The sequence below is a fragment of the Mus caroli genome, unplaced genomic scaffold (genome assembly GCF_978045245.1).
Source record: "Mus caroli unplaced genomic scaffold, Mus_caroli_1 scaffold_17, whole genome shotgun sequence".
Lineage (NCBI taxonomy): Eukaryota > Metazoa > Chordata > Mammalia > Rodentia > Muridae > Mus > Mus caroli.
Window position 1 is genome coordinate 29,146,898 of NW_028227272.1, and position 25,441 is coordinate 29,172,338.

General features: G+C 45.1%; 1 protein-coding gene across 1 annotated transcript; it reads left to right on the forward strand.

Moving 5' to 3' along the window:
- The first annotated feature begins 20,617 nt into the window (after nt 1-20,617).
- On the forward strand, nt 20,618-20,962 carry LOC115029544 (protein BEX6). The gene has a single exon (XM_085832043.1). It carries the CDS (start codon nt 20,618-20,620, stop codon nt 20,960-20,962), a length of 345 nt encoding a protein of 114 aa, XP_085688169.1.
- The last annotated feature ends 4,479 nt before the right edge of the window (nt 20,963-25,441 follow it).

The following is a 25,441-nucleotide window of genomic DNA, read 5'->3' on the forward strand; positions in this document are numbered from 1 at the left end:
AAGGAAGTCGGCCATGGCGTCACGCATCTGTGAACCCAACCCTGGAGAGGTTGAAGCAAGAGGATCAGAGTACAAGGTCATCCCAGCCCAAAGAACAGGTTTGGGGTTGCCCTGGGACGCGTGAGACCTGTCGCACACACACGAGATAAACAAGAAGGACAAATGGAAGAAAAAGAAAGGTTTTCTCTGCTGGTTTTTAACTGACCGCGCATGGCAGACGGTCACTACCATAAACTTCTTGGCTCTATTGAGTATGGGTGTTCAACAGCGTTGTTTTGATATGCTGTGTAGAAAGTTCACTGTCAACTGTGGCAGCATGCCTAGCTAGCGCCTGCACGGATCCAGACCTGACCTAGTTCGAGCTCTAAGATGGAGAAAAGGACATGAGCTCCCAGCCCCAACCATCCACAAAGGAAAAATCATCTCTCAAGGGAGTCTCACTGGGTATACAAACCACACCAAAGAGCGGCTCCATGCCCTGCAGCAGGAAGCAAGGGGGGCTGGGGGGGGGGGAACACGACTTTTTTCCTTCAAAAAACTATGTAAATTAATTATACAGCCTTTAAATTTTTCTTTTGAGATTAAAATATAATTTCCCCCTCCCCCTTCTCCCTCTAACATTCCTACATATCCCACCCTGTTCTCTTTCAAATTCATGGCGTCTTCCACTTTAACTGTTTTACATATATATGTAAACACACACACATTTATTCACTTGTAAAGGTAACAATGATGGCACCATTGAAGAAGAAAACAAGTGTAGAGAAAATTGTGTCACACTAAGGTTTCTGACTCAAGCTTTTTCCTTTGTGTCTACCAGTGTGTGGCTAACTCTTATCTCTAGCACCAAGCTTCTTTTCCAAGAAAGGGCTTATATTCATATTTAAAACATTTATTTATTTATTTGAAACAGGCTCTTTCTACATAGCCTTGGCTGTCTGGGAATTCACTATATAGATGAGGCTGGCCTCAAATTCATAAAGATCCACCTGCCTCTACCTCCTGAGAATTAAAGGTGTGTACCACCACACCTTTATTTTATTTTATTATTATTTTACAGGTATGAACTTCCAATCTCAGCCTCCCAAATGCTGGGGTTACAGGTGTATGTCACCTTAGGAATGTTCTTTTTCCTTTTTTTTTCTTTTTTTAAAAAAGATTTTATTTATTTAGTATATGTAAGTACACTGTAGCTGTCTTCAGACACTCCAGAAGAGGGCATTAGATTTCGTTATGGATGGTTGTGAGCCACCATGTGGTTGCTGGGATTTGAACTCAGGACCTTTGGAAGAGCAGTCGGCGCTCTTAACCACTGAGCCATCTTGCCAGCCCTTCTTTTTTTTTTAAATATAGTTTTATTTTTATAAGGGAGTGAGTGTGTGTGTGTGTGTGTGTTTGTATATTTATGTAAGTGAATATCATGTGTGTGGATGCTTAAGGATACCAGAAGAAGTTGTCAACCCCCCTAAAACTAGAATTACAGGTGATTGTGAACCACCACATCATGGCTGGGAGATAACTCAGGGTCTTCTGAGAGAACACTGAGTGCTTTTAACCATTGAGTTATGTCTTCTGTCCTAGGAATGATTCTTGAATCTGATTGCTGTGTGACTTTTCTTGGGGAGATCTGAACAGTTATTCACCACAACAAGACATTGATGACAGATCAAAGAACCAATTCCACCCAAATCTAGCTTAGAGAGCTGGTGAGGTGAGTTTCCTGGGGTTACTTATAGGAACACAGTGATTCACCAAGAAACCTACCCTAGCATGAATGACAACTCACAAAACTGCACTCCCAGAGACTCCTACACCCACAGGCAGCTCACCATTACATTCTCTCTATAGATTACTGTGTTATGGGCTTGGGGAAGAGAGTCTTATGAATCTCGCATGTTTCAGGAGCTTCCTGGGCTGCTTTTGTTTACTTCCTGCATCTTAAAAGCCTTCTTCCTTCTTCCAAGTGTCTAGCTCTCACCAACTCATGTCTGGATGACTTCAGTTGTCTCCCTGTCCCGAATCTTATCCATCTTCCAAGTTAGACTCCACCCATCTTCCATGGATCATGCGACAAAAAGTGTGGGGATCAATTCGTTTCTTGCTTAGGGCCTTTATGGCCAGCCATTGTTCCTGTTTACCTGGGCCAGTGTTTAAGTCCTGGTTCAGCCAGTTTAAGAATCAACAATGCCTGAGTTCTAACATCCTCATCCACTTTTCTTCCTCTTTGCTTTTTTTTTTTTTTTTTTTTTGGACAGAGTCTCATTTAGTTGGCCCTGCCTTGATCCCCCTGCCTCCACTTCCCAAGTGCTTCACATACTTATCACCACACCCAGTAGCATATACCTACTTGTATATGCTTTACCCATTAGCATTCTTGGCAAGATTTCTTTCAAGGAAACTTAGAAACTGGCCATCTTAAAGGCTGTGGAGAAACAAGGCTGTAGTTGGCTGGAAAATGGCACATATTGTTCTTCTATAGTAGCAGCAGAAGGACCCAAAGACTTCCAGGAGAAACTAGGGCAAAGCTGAAAACAGGACATTCCTCACACCAGCAGGTCTGTAAGCCGGAGTGTCTAGCCAGAATTCTCCTGCTCAGCTGGATACTCTAGGCTCCTTCCCAAGACCCAAGATCAGAGTCCTTGGTCTCCAACACAACCTAAGAGGTCCTGCTATCACTGGCCAGACACATTCCTCTAAGCACAGCTTTCTCTCTTGGCCTTATGGAGTTTCTTCTGACTCCTATTCAACAATGCAGGTTTTATATTATAGTAGTTTCTTGTCCTGTTACCATGACCCAAGCAACGCATGGAAGGAAAGGTTTATTTTGGTTCACAGTTCTAGGCTCCATCGTAGTTTGGGAGTCATGGTGATATGAGCCTAAGACAGCTGGTCATGCTGTATCCACACTCAGGAAACACGAGGAAGATAAATGCTAGCACTCAGCTCCATTTCTTCATTTCACCCAGTGGAGGACCAAGCCCATGGTGCTATTTGAAGTTAAGGCAGGTCTTCTCACCTCCATCTAATCTGGATGAGCTTTGACAAGCATGAGGCTTGTCTCTTACAGTAAATCCTGTCAAGCTGGCAATCAGGATTAACACCATCACACTGTCATGATGCGATTGTATAGCCCTATGCCATCTCAATGAGAAGAGAGGCCAGTGCCTGGCTCAGGCTCCCAGAATCCACTCTGTTCAGTGTGCATTTCCTCAAACACAGGCCATCCTCCCTCTGTCCAGAGACCTCCTTGGCTGGAATGATCTCCTCCCTGCCTTTCCTAACACTTTCCATCCTAAAGGTGTGGCTGGGGCTCTCCCTCCTCCGGGAAGCTTTTTTTCCACCTCAGGTTGACTCTTCCTCTGCGCACATTGTATACAATTCCCCCTGGCCTCAGGACAGAGCTCCTGTTGTGATTTATCTTTTTGAAATTATGTTTTGTTTTCCCAATTACACTGCAAACTTTTGAGGGTAGCAACCATGTGCTACTCTATAAAACATACTGCCCAATATGTTTTTCTAAAAACCATACTGCCCGATGTGCATAAAGAGGCTCAGTAAACATTTGCTCAAAGAAGAAAGAAGGAAAGGGAACTAATAGGCAATAAATAAATAAATCTATCTTGTCTGCCATTCTCCAGCTACTGACTTTTTTATTTATTTATTTTTGTTTTGTTTTGTTTTTGTTTTTGTTTTTGTTTTTGAGATAATATCTCTCTTGTAACAGTCCTGGCTGTCCTGGAACTCACTCTGTAGACCAGGCTGGCTTTGAACCCACAGAGCTCCGGCAGCCTGAACTCAAAGTCCACCCCCAGTGACATACCTACTCCAATAGGGCCACCACTCCAAATCCTTCTAGTCCTTCTCAGATCATCTCATATTCTAGTAACTACAGGTTCAAATTTATGAGTCTATGGGGAGCTTCCTCATATAAACCACCACAGGTCATGTTATATCAAAAACTCACACCAGGCCAGTGTCTCTCTGCCTGCCTGTCAACCTGTGAGTCAGGATGCTCTTCTCAACTGCTTCTCCAGCACCATGCTTGACTGTGTTCCCTGTCATGATGATATTGGACAATCCTCTGAATTTATAAGCAATCCCTCAATGAAATGCTTTTTTTAATAAGAGTTACCTTGGTCACATGTCTTGTAGAACACTGGATCTCCAGTTTATTGGCTGTTTGTGGAGGACTAGGAGGTAAGGGTCTTGCTGAAGGAAGTATGGGGCCTGACTTTGAGGTTTCAAAGGACTCGTGCTATTTGGAGTTAGCACTCCCTGCCTCATACTTGTGAATCAAGATGTGAGATCTCAGTGCTTTCTGCCACTATGGCTTTACTCTGCCATCATGGACTCTAACCCTCTGAAACCATAACTGCAATTAAGCATTGTTGTGGTCATAGTCTTTTGCTGCATCAATAGAAAAATAACTAAAACAAGTATTTGTGTGTGAGAGGTGTTTGTTTCTTTTCTTTTCTAATTTGAGACATGGTCTTTCTACAAAGCCCTGGCTATCCTGACCATATATAGACCAGGCTGGGCTCAAACTCAAAGAGATCCACATTTTTCTGTCTCTCAAGTGCTAGGAATATAGGTGAGTATCACCACACCTATTCCTTTTTATTTCTTTCTTTTTAAAAAATAATTATTTTTATTTTATGTGTATTGGTGTTTTGCCTGCATGTATGTTTGTGTAAGGGTGTCAGGTCCCCTGGAACTGGAGCCACACACAGCTGTGAGCTGCCAGATGAGTGGCTGGGAACTGAACCTGGGTCCTTTGGAAGCATAGTCAATGCTCCCAACTGCTGAGCCATCCCTCCAACCCCCTTTCTGTTTCTTAAACTAAGCTTACTAATAGCTTGTCACTTGTGGGCCATCTCAATCTCCCAAAGAGATCAAAAGGAACTTGCTTTATTGATGACAAATGCTCTTCAGGGCCAGTATCAGGAGATGCTTACAGTGGAGATGGAATCGGCACATATCTGAGTCGGAGCGGAATGTACAACATATCTGCTAGGAGAGAAGGAACCAACTTCCCTCTGCATAGGGGTCTATGGGAGAGGACCTAGCCATGGAATAGCAAGAACTAGGCCTAGGAGGTCGCCCTGGGCCCAGAGACTGTCCGATGGCTTCACCTCTTGAGTTTTCCACCTGCCATGGGCTCTTATCCCCTTGCCACAGATAGAGCAACTTTCCTATTCTGTTCTTTCAGGGTGGAGGTTGGGTCTGGCCAAGCAGTGAGCTGGTGCATGCTATACTTCTCCTAGCCTTGGCACATGACAGGGAGGGGATTTCCTTTGAGGTCTATAACTGGGAATTGTCCTCTTGCCCCACGTCAACTAGTTGCTGCAGAACACCCTTCAGTAGTTTCATTTCCCTCATTTGGAATAAAGTTTTTAAGAACCAAAAATCCAAACCAGAGAGAGAGAGATGAGGCCACCACCTACACTGGCACCTCATGACGCCAACCCTGAGAAGGTTTGAGGTTACTGTAAAGACCCCTAAGCTTGGGGTGAATGTGAGGAGCAAAGGTTGCCACTGGGTCCTTCCCAGCATCTTACTCTTCTTTAGCCATCTGGTTGGATGAGGTTGGTCTCAGATCCTAAGGTCATCTCCTCAGGTCCTGGTTTTTCTCGGCCACTAACTGCAGTGACTTGTCTCTATGGGCACACCACCTCTTCTTGTTTTGAAAACACTGACAGTATCAACCAATAACCAAAGATCTCATGCTGGACAAAGATAATGAATGGTCATGGCAGTCTCCTGTCAACAGCAGAGCTTCATGGAGAGTGGGGAAGAAGGTGGGACTTCGAAGCTGACCGCCATGATGTGCAGAAGGAATTAGGCATTTGAGCCTTAATGGCAGGGAGAAAGTATAACTATGGAAGATCTCAAGCAAGCTGTTCTGGGATATCTGAGCTGTGACTTGTGTGGGTCAGAGACTGATAGGATGGGGAGAACCTTCAATAAGGCCAAGGCCAAAAGAAACTACTATGGGAAAGAAGAGGCCTTATCCATGGCTCTGTCCAATGCTGAAGGGGAATCAGTCATCTGTTGTGGTTCTTCACAACCCCAGGGGCCCTGAGCCCTGAAATGCTGGGGCTCTGTTATGGTCCTGTTTATGTTTCTTTAGCCTAAGCATCTTGCAGGGGCTGTGCAAATGGTTCTTAACCAAACGAAGGTAGGCGTCATTTCCTCTACAGCAGTGGGAGAGGTTGAGGACTTGAGAACTTACTCATTGGTAACTCAAAAGCACTTTCCAGCCAGGTGGTAGTGGTACTCATCTGTGATTTTGAGGCCAGCCTGGTCTACATCTACAGAGTGAGTTCCAGGACAGCCAAGGCTACCCAGAGAAACCCTGTCAAAAAAAAAACAAAAACAAAAACAAAAACAAAACAAAACAAAAACCCCAAAAAACCACATTTCTCTTTTTAAATATTTTTTTAGATGTGTTTATGTGCATAAGTGTTTTCCTGCATGTGTGTATGTGCACCATTTGTGTACCTGGTGCCCATGGAGGTTAGAAGAGGTATTGATCCCCTGGAACTGGGATTACAGATAGTTTTGAGGCACCATACGGGTGCTGAGAAACAAATGTGCATCCTCTCCAAGAGCAACAAGTGCTCTACCCACTGATCCACCTCTCCAGTCCCTGAGAAGGGCTCCTCATAGCTAATGAATGAAATCTCAGAATCCTTGCTGGAGGCTTCTCTCGTTTTATCCTGTCGCTTCCATGCTTAATCACTCCACTGAAACACGGAGTCTTCCTTGCAGCCTGGTCCCTGTTCTAGACAATCAGAATTCTGACTGGGGGCCAGTGAAACGGCTCAGCGAGTAAAAGTGCTTGCCTTCAAGCCTGAGGATCTGAGTTTAATCTCCAAGACCCACTTGGTAAGATGGAGAGAACTGACCTCTGCCCTTCACGGTATGCACATACCTGTGTACATGCGCATACATTCTCTCTAAATAAATAAATAATTTCTAAGATGGTAGCACATGTTTGTAACCCCAGAATCCCAGAAGCAGAAGCAGACAGATCTCTGTGAGCTCAAGGCCAGCTTGGTTTATATAAGGGCTATTATAGCCAGTTCCAGACCAGTCAAGGCTATATGCAGTAAGACCCTGTCTCAAAATACAAAATAAAATAATAATAATAAAAACCATATAAAACTAAGAAGCAGGAGAAATGGCTCAGTGGTTAAGAGCACTTGCTGCTCTTCCAAAGGACCTGGATTCAGTTCCCAGTACCCACATGGCAGTTCACAACTGTCTCTAATTCCAGTTTCAGGGGATCTGACTCCTCCACAGGTGCATAGATATGCATGCAGGCAAAGCATCCCCACATATGAAATACAAAATTTAAAGAATTCTGCCTTGGGGCTTTCACCTTTTTTCTACTTAAGTCTAGAATATTCTTAGGCCCCTATGTACCACATACCCAAACTGTTCACGTCTTAATTCCTTTTACGTATCACTTATTCAAAAAGGGATCCTCAGGCTTGAAGGCAAGCACCTGTGGTCACACAATTTAAATACCAACCCCCTGTGAGGCAGTGGACCATGTTAGAAAACTTGGTAAGGTCAAGTGGATTCAGAAACCTCCCCCCCTTCCCTCCACCCCACCCCCACCCTCCCTCCCACCCCCGTGCTGAGGACCGTAGGTGTTTGTTTCATCTACTCCAGACCAGGTTCCTGTCCTCGACCACGTGACCGTGACACCCTACATAAAGAACATGACCAGTAGACACGGAACACAGAGTTCTCCATGCTAATGAGGTATCTAGATGGGTCCTGGAGGTTTAGCCAATTAGCTTCCCTTCCCGGACATTCCTTCCTGCAAAAGGTATTTAGTCTCTGGTCCACCCTGAGGAGGCTGCATGCACTCATTTTCCAAGATAATCAACGAACAAACAGTTTGAATAAACAAGAACTGTCTCTCTCATCAAGAACCACTGTGGGAGCTGTAGGGAAGCCTTTGTCGTTGTACAGAGCCACACAGCCAAAGTCTCCCTCAGAAGGTCCCTCCCTCTGTGCTCCCAGACATCCGCCTCCTCATTCAGCCCCACCCCCACCCACTCCTCGGACTTCCCAGCAGTGTCTGGATATCCTGGAGTCAGGGAACCCCAGCTCCAGCATCAACCCAGGTGAGAAATCAGTCATTTCTCACCTGGGTTGAGGTCTCCATCTTAGGCTGCGTTCTCCCACCCCCTGAGCGGGATATCTGCGCTCCCTGCAAGCCCAACAACACCAGATGGCAGCGAAGGGTAAAATGCAGCCTAATCCCCGGAATCTTGAGCAGAGTTCACACACCCCAGCATCGAGGAGAGGCGGAATGACAAAGAGGGAATCCCTAGTCACGCCATTTAAATACCAACCCCTTGTCACTTTCTTCTCCCTAACTTTACGTTTTCTTCACAGTATATTCACGTATGTCACTGTACACTGCTTTATTATACACAAACTTACTAATTAATTTCTCCCGATCACCAACTAGATCATGTGCTCCTGAGGAAAAACACCATTTGTTAACTTACTGTACCCCAAGGTGTACCGCGGAGCTCAGCACATACCAGGTGCTCATGCGTTTCTGTGGAGATGAATGAGTGACTGAAAAAAGGATCGTATACACAGAAGCTTCAGTTGAGTGGTGGGGCCAGGAGCAGGTGGCACATGTTAAATTAGTGAATTGGGTCACTGGGGCAAAACCAGGTCAGGGCCCTTGTTCTTTCAGAGGACCTGAGCTTGGCCTCCAGGAACCACTGGTGCAGGATATTTGATCACATTGTGAACCTCTAGACTGTGACCTGTAAGAATGTGTTTGTAACTGTGGCTCGGCCTTTGATCCTAGAGCTTTCTGTTTACTGTAAACAAGTAGTTGTGGTGTGGCTCAGTCCTAACACACACCTTTTATCCAAGATCTAAATAAGGTCAACCTAGGACAAGAGGCTGAGTAAGCAGCCAGCCTATAGGGGGTGAACTTAAGTAGACAGAAAGGGGGGTCTTTGAGTTGAAAGGTAAGTATCTAAGACACTGGGGAGAAGAAGATAAAGCTCTTTTTTTCTGGGATGAAAGTGGGGTAGGAAGGTCAGCTGGGTGCCTTCTCTGCCTCTCTGAGCCAGCAGGTTTTCACCACAGTCATCTGACTCCTGAGTCTTCATTTGGTAAAATTGAACAGCTGGGATTTGTTTTTTAAAACAATCCATGCTCTATTTCTCCCCTCCACCTCCGTCTTTTTCTGTCTCCACTCCCTCAACTCCCCTCCCCATGGCCTAAATAAATTCTATTCAATACTTTAAAAAAAAAAATCCACATCAGGTGGCTCAAAACTACCTTTGACTCCAGCTCTGGGAGATCTGGTGCCCTCTTCTGGCCTCTGCAGCATATGCACTCACATACACTAACAAGCATGCACACACACACACCAGCATGTGGTACATACACATGCGCGTACACACACACACACACACACTTATAAATAATAACGTGAATCTTTGACAGTGGGAAGTTAGTACATAATTATCATATATAAGTTATCACATAATGCCCTATTTTCCCTGACAAAAGGGAAAAGCAGGGTGGGGCCTACTGTCCATAAAATACGGTTTAACTTTGACAAAAATTACAATGGTCTGCATATGGTGATGGAATCAGGGCAGAGGAAAGAAACCTGAACATCCTGTCGAGTATCAACACAGACACACCTGGAAAAACAGGTGAGGACTTGAGCAAGAGACAGCTACCCCCCCCCACCAACCCCCAGCTACCCACCCCCAGGAACTTAAAAGTCAGGTCCTCTGCAAGAGCAGCAAGTTCTCCTAACCACTGAGCCACCTCTCTGGCCCCACCTAGGTTTTCAATAGTTTTGACTCTTTATTACCTCGGGACTGGAGCAATCACTTGATAGTTAAGAGTACTTACTGCTCTTGTGGACTGATTCCCTAAATTCAGTTCCCAGCACCCACATGGTATCTCCTAACTGTCCATAACTCCAGTCCCAAGGGATCTGACACCTTCTTTTGATTCCATGGGTATCAGGCACACATGAGGTGTACATACCTACATACATGCAGGCAGAATGTTCATACACACACACACACACACACACACACACACACACATATCTATCTATCTATCTATCTATCTATCTATCTATCTATCTATCTATCTATGGCCAGTAGTGGCACGCACCTTTAATCCCAGCACTTGGGAGGCAGAGGCTGGCAGATCCTCACAACTCTGGAACCTAAAACTGACCCTCCACCCCTTCCCCCTCCCATTCCCCCTTCCTCTTCCCCTGCCTTCCCCCTTCTACATCCCCTTCCCACCTCCTCCTACCCCCAGTCCCACATCCTCCCTGTAGGAATTCACCTTCAGCTCTGTTCCTTCTGCCCATGGGTATTCCCTTCTCTGGGTCACCATGACCAGGATGATCTGAATTCTAAAAAGCTCTGAAGGTTTGAGGCCAGCCTGGTCTACAGGGTAAGTTCCAGGACAGCTAGAGCTACATGGAGAAACCCTGTCTCAAAAAAACCAAATATATATATATATATATATATATATATATATATATATAGTATTTTTTCTGACTGCTAAAGAAAGGCAAAATTTTTAAAAAGCCTATTAACCTATTGCTAACATTATATGGCCTTTCAAGCTTCTACTATGCAATGTGCAATTATATAATTATATATAATATTATCACGTATCTATCATTTGTATCATATTCGTCATGATTCTTATAAATTTGCATTATAATTTGTAATTTATAGCAGTTGGGTTGTCTTTTCATGTCTGCACAGTTCCACTATCTAGGCCTCCTTTGCATGGCCCTTTAGCACTGGTCCAAATTCCTCACCCTAAATTCTGGGGGCCAGAAGAGTAACAAAGATCACAATGTCTCATAATTTAGAGGCATCACACAGTTGGTTACATAATTCCTTCAATTAGGTCTAGGGCCATGGTGCCAAATCAATACTGTGATATTTTTGGTAACAAATGCGAAGTTTACAATCACTGGGCAATAGAGAAACTGAGCAAAAAGCTTTCTGCCACTTAAGGCTATATAACCAAAACAGCCCTTTGGCTTTTAGAGCTTTTTTTAAGAGTTCGGATTCATGACCCATGGAAGGGAATACCCACAGTCAGAAAGAACAAAACGGAAGGTGAATTCCTAGAACAGGGAGGATGCAGGGCTGGGAGTGGGGGCGGGGGCGGAAGGTCAGCTGCAGCTTCCGGAGTTGTGAGGAAATGCACACATAAGCTAAGAGGAAGCCCTTGACAGCCCAGAAGAGCTCTGGCAGTGGGGCAAGGTGCACCTGCCACAGAGGCCCCCAGCTCAAGTTCACACCACAGCCACCCATCATCAGAATGCACTCAAGGACAGGACCCCACTGAAAAGCCCCTGCGGAAGTCCACGAAGAAGTAAAGCCCAGCTCTACCTCCCAGGATAGTGCAGTAGGCTGGCTCTTCCTGCTGCAAGCATGGTTTACTGGGGACTGCTAGCAGATTTTCCCACCACTGGGGGAGGCAAAAGCAGAAGCCCGGGGAGAGAGCAGTATTGCCCTGTGGTGAACACAATTGATTGACTAAAGCCCCTATGAGCTGAAGTGCAGGGTGAATGGAAGGAACTGAGACTTCTAAGCGGTGCAAGGCATACTGGGAAATGTGGGCTTTTAAACTGGCAGTTGGGCAGTTTAGCCACAAGTGGGGGAAGGGTGGGATCGGTAGAGGAGAGGGGCCACTGAGGCGGAAACAGGGAAGCTTTTTTTTTTCTCTCACACCAATAAACCAGAGGAAGATGAACCCCAGAAGCAGTTACCAGCTTAGCTGTGAGCTCAAAGGCTTAAATTCAGACCCCCAACCACTAAGGAAAGCGCTTGTCTTCTCCATGCCTCACATAGCTACAAGAGCATAAGTAGCTGGAAGAGTACGCTTACTGAAGATAGGATTTCCATTGCCATCCTGAAGATAGGCGCTCAGCTGCTACTTCCTGCTTCCCCAGCAACCCCCACCCCATCCCACCCCACCCCTATGCCCCAACTTCTTGGTCCCCTCTCCTTCCCAAGTTCCTCTAAGACTCTTCTATCAGTCTTTCTCATTGCTTTCTTGAGGAGTTCACAGATGCCTCGCCTACACTTGCTCCAAGTGTATAGTGATCATTCCCACACTACTCAAGCTATCTCCACTAGCATAAGATGCTCTTTGATTCGTCCAGAATCTAGACATCTGACAACTGCAATCGCTGGATAGCTACAATCGCCCAAATCCTAGAGGAGAACTCTCAAAACAAGATGCCTAGTTTGAGGAGAAGCTGAATGGTCCCCAGCCTCAGCTTCTGCCTAGAGCCGTGGTTCTCAAAGTGTGGGTGGTGACCCTTTGGGGGATCAGAGGGGTCGCCTAAGACGTTGGAAAACACAAGATTTTTGCATTACAATTCACAACAGTATCAAAATTACAGTCATAAGTAACAAGAAAACTAAGTTCACAGTTGGGAGCTGGCTACTCACGCCAACTAAGGCAGCAGGAAAGGCTTTCCTAGCCGTGGACTACTCCCTTTGTAAAGTTTGTATCCTTTGTAAACCCTCAATGCTTCCAAGTGGCCAGGCCCCACCTGAGGAACCCCAGAAGCCAGGCAGGAAAGGCTAAAACCGGCTAGAAAACCACCCCCACCCCACTCCCCACCCCCAGACCATCATTTTGAAACTGCAGTCATTCCCAGTACCAAAGTCGGAGAGTGGCCAGGCACTGCCCTACAAGAAAAACATCCCACCAATCCCTGAGTTTGCCCCAAAGATCAGGCTACATAATCCCTCCAATCCCAGACCACCCTGGAAAGCTTTGCCCACTAAGAAACCACACATAAACTCTGTGTTCTGCCCAGTTCTCTGCTGCCTGCCAGGTTCCATTCCCGGGTGACAGAAATTCATGCGTATTCACTGCATGGGAACAAATGATTGTTGGCTGTTCAGTGGATAGAACATGGGGCAATCATCCCTCTGCCTCTTCAGATGATTCACTTCAACGCATCAGCATCCTTGGAAGATCAAGTTCCTTCTAGAAAATGGTGCTGTGGTGGCCAGTATGGTAGAAGGAAAGAACTGGCGCCCACATGTCTTTAGATGTTTAAATTGCATTTATTATGTGTGCACAGACATGTGTTTGTAGGTCAGAAGACAACTTGCAAGAGTCAGTTATAGCCTACTCTTTGAATTCCAGGGCTTGAACTCAGATTATCAGGCTTGGCAGCAAACACCTCTACCCACTGAACCGACTCACCAGCCCCTCCTGTGGACTTTAAATCATTTCTAAAACATTCTAATACTTCTATACTATTCTGCTCTAAAACTATCCTATACTGTTCTATTTTATACTTCTGTACTATACTTAATACACTGTATTCTTAGGGATGTGGCAAGAAAAAGAATCTAACCTTAGTGAGTATATTTTTTAAATTAATTTTTACTTTAGTAGACAACATGATGTGTTTCATAATGGCATTTTCATAAATATGTATCATCATACTTTGTCAGACATAATTTCTTATTTTATTTTGCATTAGGACAGTTTTCTAATATGTTTTTGTTTTTGCTAGAGACAGAATTTCTCAGGCCTTTGTAGCCCTGACTGTCCTGAAACTCACTCTGTAGACAGGGCTGGCCTCAAACTCAGTGATCCTCCTGCATCTGCCTCTCAAGTGCTGGGATTAAAGGCGTGCGCCACTACCGTCCAGCTAAACAGCTTCTTATAGCCCAGGCTGGCCTCAAGTTTGCCGTGCAGCCAAGCATGACATTGAGCAGCCTTCCAGCCTGTACCTTCCAAGTGCTGCTGTTATAGGCATGTGCCCATGTTAGTAAGGGCTTGGGGAAGGAGGAACCTTTAGACAGAGCTAGTGGGGATATAAACTGGTGCAGCCTCTGTGGAGACCAATGTGGTGTTTCCTCAAAAAAAAAAAAAATCTAAAAATAGAACTACCAGTTATACCACTACCCAGCTATACCACTTCTGAGTTTACATTCAAAGGAATCTAAATCCACACACCCCAGAGACACTTGTCCGTTCATGCTTACTGATGCCATACCAACAATAGCCAAAATATGCAGTCAGCTTGGAGGTTCAACAGGTGAGGCGATTGTTTTTTAAGATTTATTTATTATTATATCTAAGTACACTGTAGCTGACTTCAAACACACCAGAAGAGGGCATCAGGTTCCATTATGGATGGCTGTGAGTCACCATGTGGTTGCTGGGATTTGAACTCAGAACCTTCACAAGAGCAGTCAGTGCTCTTAACCACTGAGACATCTCTCCAGCCCAGGTGAGGTGATTTTTAAAAGTGATATACACACAATGGAAGTCTGTTGAGCAATAAAGAACAAAATTATAGCATTTTGCACAAGGAATGGACTGAATGAAAGATTGCTATGTTAAGTGAAATAATTCAGACTTAGAAAGTCAAATATTACATGCTCATGCATATGTGGACTCTCAAATTAAATTTGTGTGTGTGTGTGTGTGTGTGTGTGTGTGTGTGTGAATGTGTGTGTGTGTGAGAGTGTGTGGTATGTGTGTGTGTATGTGTGTGTGTGAATGTGTGTGTGTGAGTGTGTGTGCGTGTGTGTGTGTATGTGTGTGTGTGTGTGTGTGGCTTGAAAGCATAAAGGGGAATGCAAGATGGGGGAGAGGACAAAAGAGGGTGATAGAAAAATCTGTGACATGAAAGCAGCCAGACTCTTGGAGAAGAGGACAAAGACAAGGCGTAGGTGACAAGGGGTGGATAAGAACCAAGTACAATTACACAGACACACACACACACAATGTCACAGTTACACACACACTCAATATCACAATCACATACACACAATGTCACAATTGCATATACAACATGACAATTACATACACAGTGTCACAATTACACACTCAATGTCACAGTGACATACACACAATGTTGCAATTACACACACAGTGTCACAGTTACAACCCAGTGTCACAATTACACACATATAGTATCATAATTAATTATCTAAACAATGTCACAATTACCCAGGGTCACAATGGCACCCATTACTTTGTATGCTATTTTTAATTAAAATATTTTTAATTAAAAAAATTTTAGGGATTGTGTGTCTGTGCTTATATTTTATTTGTGTGTCTGTATGTGGGGTGTGTGTGTGTGTGTGTGTGTGTGGAGGTCAGAAGACTACTCTGCAAAGTGTGTCCTCTCCTCCCAATTTACTTGGGTCCCGGGGATCAAAGGGGAGATCATCAGGATTGTGCAGAAAATGTTTTTACCTGGTGAGCCATCGCCCTGGCCTCATAATTAAATGCTTATAAAAATAACAAAAATATATTTTCCATCCATGAGTGGTTGAATCTGTGGATGAGGAATCCTTAAACACACAGGGCCAATTGTCTATGCACTCGATAGGATAACAGCTCATCATTAAAAGGACACAGTGAGGACTGGGCAGGTGGCTCAGTAAGAGCGTTTGCTGTGCAGGTGTGAGGTCTCTGTTCAGATCCCTGATACCCAAATGAAAGCAAGGCACTGTGGAGCTGTAATTCTGTGCAAGAAAAGCAGAGCCGGATCCCCGGCCCTCCGGCCAACCTGGCTGAACTGTGGAGTTTGTTCCAAGATCAGTGAGAGACCAATGTCTCAAAATATAAAATGGAGAAAGACTGAGGAAAATATCACAACTGGCCCCTGCACACATGCCCAGCGCACACATGCATGTGCAAACACTGTGCACATACAAAGCACGGAGTACTGATACAGACTGCAATGGGACAAATTTAAACCATTACAGTGAATGAAAGGAGGCAAAGACAAAAGAGTGCGTGCTTGTGTCTGAAACAGCCAGAATAGGTGAACAGAAACAGAAAGCTCTGTGGTCACCTAGGTTTAGCTTGGTGAAAACCAGAGTTGGTGCTGATGACCGTGGCGTTTCATTGTGGGATCTTGGAGGCATTCTCAAGCAGGGATGGTTTCACCACTCTGTGAATACACTGAGAAGAATGCTGCCCAGGATACCTTAAATGGATGCCTTCTATGGCATATGAGTTACATTTGATTAAAACATTAAAAACTACCGGATATAACTAAGCAGCCAGCAAGAAGAGTCCTGTACCCTCCATGTCTTAATTATAAGATATGGGGGGGAAATTGTGTAAAGATTTTAAAATTGTTTTCACTAAGGCTTTTGTTTGTTTGTTTTCTGTTTTGTTTGTTTGTTTTCCTGATTTGTCCAGACAGGGTTTCTCTGTGTAGCCCTGGCTGTCCTGGAACTCACTCTGTAAATCAGGCTGGTCTCAAACTCAGAGACCCATCTGCCTCTGCTTCCCAAATGCTGGGATTAAAGGAGTGTGCCACCACCTGGCAAGATTTTCTTTTTTTTCTTTTTTTGGTTTTTTGAGACAGGGTTTCTCTGGAACTCATTTTGTAGACCAGGCTGGCCTCGAACTCAGAAATCTGCCTGCCTCTGCCTCCTGAGTGCTGGGATTAAAGGTGTGTGCCACCACGCCCGGGCAAGATTTTTTTAATCTTACTAAAAAAATCAGAATGCAACAGAATCAAAATGTAACAGAAAGTACTGATCTACTTTTCAGTTATCAAGCGAATCTATTTTTTACAATTCAAAAACATTTTAATTGGGCTGGAGAGATGGCTCAGCAGTTAAGAGCACTGACTGCTCTACCAGAGGTCCTGAGTTCAATTCCCAGCAACCATGTGGTGGCTCACAACCATCTGTAATGGGATATGGTGCCCTCTTCTGGTGTGTCTGAAGACAGAAACAATGTACTCACATATATAAAATAAATAAATCTTAAAAAAGATTTAATTGTGTGTGTGTGTGAATCTGCATGTGAATTTGTGCACATGAGCACAACATGCATTGAGACCAGAAGAGGGCATCAGATCCCTTAGTGCTGGGTTTGCAGCTGGTTATGGGCTGCCAGATGGTGGGGCTGAGACTCAAACACAGGTCCTCTGTAAGAAGGCAAATTGTCTTAACTGTCATCTCTCTGGCCCCTCAGAAAAATACATATATATAAATCACTTTGTTTTTTAACTGCTAGAATTTAAGTTAAATAGGATATTAAAGCAACTAGCAACACCTTAAGCCTAGCTAGGTGGCAACAGCATTCTAGCCTATTTTTGAAGCTGCAGTGTTTCTCCTGAGAGCTATGGAGTATTTCATAAGTATTTGGCTTCTGTGCTGGTTAACTTTTTCTTAACTTGACACAAGTTAGGGACATCTGGGAAAAGGAAACTTCACTTGAAAACATGTGTCCTTTAGGTTGGTCTGTAGGCAAGACTATGGGAATTTTTTCTAATTAATGATTAATGTGGGAAGGCCCAGCCCACATTGAGCAGTATCACACCTGGGCTGGTGGTACCTGGGTTGTATGAAAAGAGAAGGCTGAGAAAACCATGGAGAACAAGCCAGTAAGCAGTGTCATGATTCTGCTTTAGTTCCTGCCCTGTCTTCCTTCCATAATACTGTAAAATGAAATAAGCCTCCTTGCTCCCAAAGTTGCTCTTGGTCATGGTGTTTATTACAGCCCTAGAAAGCAAACCAAGACAGTTTCTTAAAGTAAGAATATTTCACAGCTATTGAACATCTGCTTAAATGTTTTTAAGTGTTATGTTTTGAAGGTTTTGATGTGTAATGGCTATTCCTGGCTGAAAGCTTGACTATACCTGCAATGAACTACAAGATCTTGAGGCTGGGAGATACAAGATTCTGGCCTGGATCTTGGCATGGAGATCTTGTGCCATGAAAAGCTTAGGTCCAGGCAAGGTAGTACACGCCTTTAATCCCAGAAGACTAAGGCAAGGAGATCTCTGAGTTCAAGGTTAGTCTGGGACAAAACAAATCCCAGATCCAGGCATGGTGGTTCACACCTTTAATCTGGGCCACACCTTCTGCTAGAGGCCTACATAAGGAGGTTGAAAGAAGGAAGATTCATTCTTCTTGCCTGCTTGCATTTACGTGCTAGCTCGTCTGTTGGAAGCTACAGAAGACTAGCTGAGACAACTGGCCTCGTGGGATGAGTAACTACCAGATTCTTCACATCCACAGCTTGGGATTGTTGGGTGAGCTGGGCTACCCATTGTTGGGTTAGCTGGACTACAAATTGTAAGTCATGACAACAAATTCCCTTAATATAGAGAGACATTCCATTCTGTGACTCTAGAGAGCCCTGACTAACACATGCTACAGAGTTATACAGTTATCTTTAGTCCTCTGTTAGAGGTGGTCATTAAGAAGACCATTAATATATCAATTACATTATTTTATGCTAGCAAAGGAAATATTTTATATACCTTGTGATATATTAAATGTGAGTATAGAAGGAAACAGGTAATAAAGATGTATAAGTTAGTATAATTTGAATACATAAATTGATTACATATTGTTATAGATCCAAAAAATCCAAGGAATTGATTTTGGTTTAGACAGGGTTTCTCTGTAGCCCTGGCTGTCTTGGAACTCTCTATAGACCAGGCTGGCCTCGAACTCAGAGATCTGCCTGCCTCTGCCTCCCGAGTGCTGGATATTCTTTGTTAAGAAGAAGGGGACACTTATCCCTTTGAGAAGAGAGGATTGTGTTCCTAGAGTTTGGGTTTATAATAGTCATTATTTGCTGGGATTTTGAAGAGTGGCTGCACCCAGACTCCTTTATGGTTCAGGAAACCATTTCTTTTTTTTTTTTTTTCTTTTTTTTCGAGACAGGGTTTCTCTGTGTAGCCTTGGCTGTCCTGGCACTCACTTTGTAGACCAGGCTGGCCTCGAACTCAGAAATCCGCCTGCCTCTGCCTCCCGAGTGCTGGGACTAAAGGCGTGCGCCACCACGCCCGGCCCATTTCTTTACATAGTCTCAAGAAGTAGAACCATGCCCCTAGGAAATATAGAGAATTCAAATGAGGCTGGATAACCCAGGCTCTGTCCCTGACTGTGAGCCCTGCAGAACGCACAAGTCTGGAGCTCACAGTTGAGGATGCTGCTACATGCAGCAGAGACCTCTGATGTCCCCTGGGGTGACAGTCATGCCAGAGGCAGTGCTCGGTGCTGCAGTGGCAAAGGTTTCCAAGCTGTGTCCTTGGTGTGATAACTAGGTTGTGCTCACGGCTGCCCACCTCTCCTGCATCTGCCCAGCTCCTTTTCTGGATCCCTAACCTTCGTGATGGAGTCTACCCACTGTCCTTTCCATAAATCCTCTCGGGCAGCTTAACCAGTTATCTTCTACTGCTTGGAATTCTGAACCCTGACTCCTGTGGAACAACTACAAATTGCTTGAAGCGAGAAGGATGGTTCAGAAGAGAGGTGGGAAGGATGGCAGTACTAGGATCTGGAAATTAAAATTAAGCTTACTCCTTCACCAGGAGTGGTAGCATACACCTTAGTCTTGGGAGATCGCATACGCGCACTTGGGAGGCGGAGGCAGAGGGAGATCTAAGTGGAACTTCCAGGACAGCCTGGGCTACAGACCGAGTTTCAGGACAGCCAAGGCTCCACAGAGAAACCCTGTCTTGAAAAACAGAAGAAGAAAAAAAAAAAGGAAAAAGAAAGAGAAAGAGAAAGAGAAAAAGGCTTCCTCCTGAAGTAACCAGAAAGTGGGAATAGCTTTCAGTCCCCTGGGAGTAAAATGATATCGCTTGTAGCTCTTTGGATGCCCTGGAACCAACTCTCCCCACGGCCCCCAGGGAAACCAGTGCTGTAGTTCAATTAGCCAACATGGAAAATGGCAGTCAGCTGCTTGCTCCAGAGGAAAGCAAGACACCTGAGAGAATGGGAGATTCTCCTAGCAAGACTCATTTAGCCTGCTTGGCTGTTTCCCTGGGGGATACTTTAGGGCAAGTAAGACCTGGAAACACCTAGAACTTCAATGTTCTCTCAAATTGAATGAGAATATAGGCAGGACTTGCATAATCAATGCATGCCCAGAATATAAGCAGAGATATCAGTAGACAGTGCATTTACAAAGGATGTGGTCACAGAGCAGACTCAAAAATAAGAATGAACAGAATTGCTGGGCCTGGTGGCGCACACCTTTAATCCCAGCACTTGGGAGGCAGAGGCAGGTGGACTTCAAGGAGTTCAAGGCCAGCCTGGTTTACAAAGTGAGTCCCAGGACAGCCAGGGCTACACTGAGAAACCCTGTCTCGAAAAAAAACAAAAAGGGGGGGGGGCACATTTGTAGTTTGGGTTCTAATTACCTCTGAAGCCATTCTGAAATTACAACTCTCTATCATTGTAACACTGAACATAGCTACTAGAATTATTAATAAGAGTACAGTGTTGAGCTTTTATAGTTGTTTGCAGACTCAACTTGATAATAGTAAATTTTAGTGAGATATTTCCCACCTAAAAGTCACCTAAAATAACATTAACTCATTGGAAATAATTAACAGGACACTGTCTCCAGTCCGCTGTCCCTCCCTAACAGAGGCGCCTGTTCCTGGTGGCACAGTTCCTGGTGGCACAGTTCCTGGTGGAGTTCAGAGTGCCAGGGAAAGCAGAAGGAGGAGGAGGAAGAGTGGAGCAGGTCTGAGAAGCAGAAGCGCTCCATTGGTGACCATCGCTAGGAAGAGAAGAAGGCAAGGATCGGTCCAGGAAAAATGATGTCCAAAGTCAAACAAGTCATACAAGATCTCACTGTGGAGAAAGACAAAGGTGGGGAGACCTCCAGACACAGTGAAGAAGAATCCCACCTTCTGGAAGAGGTAGAGAGCAAGAATCCTGGAGGATATGTCAAAAGGACAGTCAGGCGACTTGTGTGTAACTTTAGATGGGCCACACCCAACAGACATGTTGATCACAGTGAAGGGAGAGAGGATGTTGGGAGATTTGTAGGGCAGGAGACAGAAGCCAAGAGAAAGAGTCAGAAGCAGTGGACGAGGCCTTCCATGTGGTTCCTCACACCGGAATCTGAGAGTCATTACAACTTAGGTTTCATTCCTTGAAATCTAAGATTTTCTCTGGGCTCATAAAGTGGCTACTGTTTTACAATTGTATTTAGTGGGATATTTTTTCTGTAAACTTTCCATGTTTCCACTTAACGGTTTCTACATAAATATTGTTTACTTGTTGCATTTAGTTCTAAACATTCCTACCAGCATGGGAATTTAACCCATTTTAGAAAAAAACCCTCCTTTTTCATAATTTGAAATTAATAAAGCAGTTTAAAAAGAAAAAAGAAAGAAAAGAAACGAATTAACAGAAAACTTGCTGCGTGAGCTGACAGGTTTGGCTAAGCTTTGTTCTGTGTTAGGCTCTGGTGGAACTGTGTGATGGCTTCCTGTAGAACTGTGTGACTCCATCCTTGCTGGTCTCTCTGTGCTGCCGGCCACATTCCAAAGGCAGTTGATAGTGGAGCATACTTCATAGAAACGTTAAGAAGATGAAATGTTGCCACTGTGGGCCCTTGTAACTCAGTGGCCATTAGCTGTCTGTATCATGACCGATTGGATTTGGTTACTTGGCACGAATCCATGGTATTCTGGCCTGCTACAAAAGCAGAAGCCTGTGTATGCACTCACAGACACACAGATACACATACATGAATACACACACACACACACACACACACACACCATAATATAAAAACAAAACAAAAAACCCCCACCAGGCTATAGTGGTGCACGCCTTTAATTCCAGCACTCAGAAGCCAGAGACAAGTGCATCTCTGAGTTCAAGGCCAGCGTGGTCTACAGAGTGAATTCCAGGACAGTCAGGGCTACACAGAGAAACCCTGTCTTGAAAAACAAAACAAACAGAAAAGCAAGCATTCCACAAAGCCCTACATTTGTAGCGGAGCGTACTTGACCTTTTTGGAGGATTTCCCAGGTACAGGCTTTTTTCTTTGGAACTTCTCACCAATTCAGTCCTCAGAGGTATGCACCGTTTAGTGGCTCGGTGCTCTGCTAGCCTCAGTGTGGCCTCCCACTCTGAGGGTGAGGATGAGGACGCCCAGAGAGTAAGCAGGCAACTCATGCAGGAACAGAGTGGGGACCAGGTCACAAGGATGGAAAGCAAGAGGTGCTCAGAAACTGTCAGACCTGCCTGTGATCAGCACTTGGGAGGCAGAGAGAAGATTGTATGGTGACTTAAGTTACAGCTCTCTGATCCTGTCTCCCAGAATTGGAGCAGGACAGGAAATCTGCCCCCCAGGGCCATGGTAAAGAGCCTGCCCTCCTCCCAATGCTGCCTGAGCCTTCCTAACCCATAGATAAACTACTGGCAAATGAGGGGGAAGGGGGTGTTTGCTGGGTGCGTATACAAAAAGTAGGTTGTGTGTTTGTTTGAGTTATTGCTGTAAAATGGATTATATAAGCAGGTTCTAAACCAAAAATAAAGTTTTGAAATATTTCATAAAAGGACAATAAATGTTGTCTCAAAATGGAGCTTGATAAAAATGAGGAGGAGGGTGGAGGGGAGGAGGAGAGCAGGGAGAAGGAAAGGAAGAGGAGGAGGAGGAGAAAAGCAAAAGAAGCCAAGGGTGGAAGGAGAAATACTGGATAGGAGGCTTCAGGGAGGGTTAATAGAGATCATGGAACCAGAGTTAGCACCACAAACCCTCTACCTACCTCATAACAAAAGTAACAAAGGCAGAGAGGTTCCCATGCAGATCCCGATGCCTTGTGCTCACAGATAAAACAGTAGGGAAAACAAAAACGTTAAACAGTTATCTATATATACACATAGACACAGACACGCACATTTTTTTCGTGTGACAGTGTAGCCCTGTCTGTCCTGAAACTCTATGTAGACCAGGCTGGCCTCAAACTCAGAGACGTACCTGTATCTGCCTCCTGAGTGCTGGGATTTAAGGCTTGTACCACTACTGCCCAGCCTTAGGGTTGTCTCTTCAAAGGAAAACATGTATACTTGATTTCCACCCAGAAGGCTAGGACTGGGTGTATTAATAGCCTGTGCTACCTGTAGGACCAGGACACACATGTTTTTCCCAGACTCCTCCTCCCTGGACCTTCGAGCATCTTTCCCCTCAATCAATAGAACCCATTTTTATGGAAGATGTCATGTGTACTATGAAAAGTGTTTCAGTCTAAGCACATCTTAAGCTTTGTTGTACACTTGGGATTGAGTTAATTATCACCAGGAATTTTTCCAAATTGTACTGGGCTTACATATGCCGAAAAAAAAAAAAAAAAAAAACTGCCTGGTGTCAGACTCTGGAAGTTTGAACCAACGCTGGCTACTGAGTCCTGTTAAACTAAAGTCCCCTCTTCCCTTGAGTGGATGATTAGGCTGACCCCTTCCCCCTGTGCCCCATCTATCTGCGCTCTGATACTCAACACGGGAGCCTGTGTTTAGCCTCTGGAGTCTGGGCCTGGCTGCAAAACCAGCGTTCCACTGCTTGCTATGGATGAGCTAGAGCAAGTTGCTCGGCTTCCCTTTGCCCCTACATCCTGTGGGGAGTGCCTCACACACACACACACACACACCAAGAGCTCAGGAGACCTCAGCCCTCCTTATTGCTGACTGACAGTTTCATCTTCCACAGAGCCCGAGGAAGTAGTGAGGGGAACTGGCACTCTGTGCCTAAATTTGGCCAGAAGGAGGAATTGGGTGCCAGAGTGGAAATGACGGGCTTGGAAGAAAGCAGCTGCACTTTCGTGGGTGACAGAATGGGGGTGACAGGGCTTTGCTGGAGCTTTGACAGACAATGCAAGGAGATCAGAAGTTCAAGCTATCCTTGGCAACACGGTTTGGTTTTCCCAGACTGCACTGTAGGACAAGTCCCTGTCTCTGAAAACAAAGTTAAATAAGGGGTCGGAGAGATGGCTTAACAGTTCAGAGCACTTTCAGTTCTTGCAGAGAACCTGGGTTCAGTCCTGGCATCCACACGATGTTTCACAACCATCTGTAACTTTTCAGGCTCTGCAGGCACCTGCAGGCATGGGGGGGTGTGGTCCATATATATAGAGAGAGACTTGGTACACACATAAAATAAATGCATCCTTTTATTTATTTATTTATTATATTTTTATTTTTTGGTTTTTTTTTTTTTTTTTTTTTGGTTTTTTTTTTTGGTTTTTCGAGACAGGGTTTCTCTGTATAGCCCTGGCTGTCCTGGAACTCACTTTGTAGACCAGGCTGGCCTTGAACTCAGAAATCCGTCTGCCTCTGCCTCCCAAGTGCTGGGATTAAAGGCGTGTGCCACCACGTCCAGCTTATTTATTTTTTGAGGCGGGGTTTCTCTGTGTAGCCCTGGCTGTCCTGGAACTCACTCTGTAGACCAGGCTGGCCTCAAACAGAAAATCCGTCTGCCTCTGCCTCCCAAGTGCTGGGATTAAAGGCGTGTGCCACCACGTCCAGCTTATTTATTTTTTGAGGCGGGGTTTCTCTGTGTAGCCCTGGCTGTCCTGGAACTCACTCTGTAGACCAGGCTGGCCTCAAACAGAAAATCCGTCTGCCTCTGCCTCCCAAGTGCTGGGATTCAAGGCGTGTGCCACCACACCCGGCAATGCATCCTTTTAAAGTTGAAAGAATAGACTACAGCTTGAGAAAATACCACCTTTGGAGAAAGGCAAAGATTTTCGTAACCTCCCCGGAGAAGGAGGGGCTGTCAAACCACTAGGGACCGAACCCAGGGCCTTGCACAATCTAAGCAAGTGGTCTACCACCGAGCTACACCCCAGCCTCAGTAAGGCTTTAAGATCCCCATCTTGACCTGTGAGACCTCAAGCGCAGTTTCCAAAGGGAAGGGCTTCAAGAAGCCTCTTCGTCCCAGCTGTTTCTCTGCGGGAGAAAGTGAGGCCGAGTTGGACAAGGGAGAGCAACCACAGATGAAGGTGAGGGGAAGGAGAGCACATGTCCTCTGGGAAAGTGAAAGCCACACAGGAAGAAGGCCTCTGAGGGCTTTATAAGGCAAGAAAGGAACGGGCTGCTTGTGGTCAGTACCGTCCTGTTGGTGGTGACAGAAAGCAGAACTCCTCACGCTGTGTCCTTTGCTTCCGTCTTCTCTGTCACAGGGAGTGTTCTGAGAATTAAGCCGCCCAGAGGAAAAGTCAGCCGGGGGGGCGGGGGGGGGGGGCGGGGGGGGAATACTGCAACACATTGCTCTGGGATCACTATGTGGACTCAGGGGATCTGACCAAGTAAATTGTGTAGGGAGGGCGTGCACGAATTATCCCATCGGTGCTGTCTAAGGAGCAGACAGAGGTCTGGAGGTTGACACTGTAATTTTCACAACTGGAAGAAACTCCATTCCAGGAACCATAAGTCTCATCATGTTCATGCAGTCCGGACCTAAATGGAAAATTAATAAAGCTTGTATGCACCTCAAATGTATGGGGTCTCCCTGACCAGGGAAAGGGGCTAGACATTTTGATTCTGGTCATTTTTGTCCTTAGGGAGGGTCTTGGTCCCTCTCTGTCTTTGAAACAGTGCTTTGCCGTGTAACCTAACCTGCCCTTGAA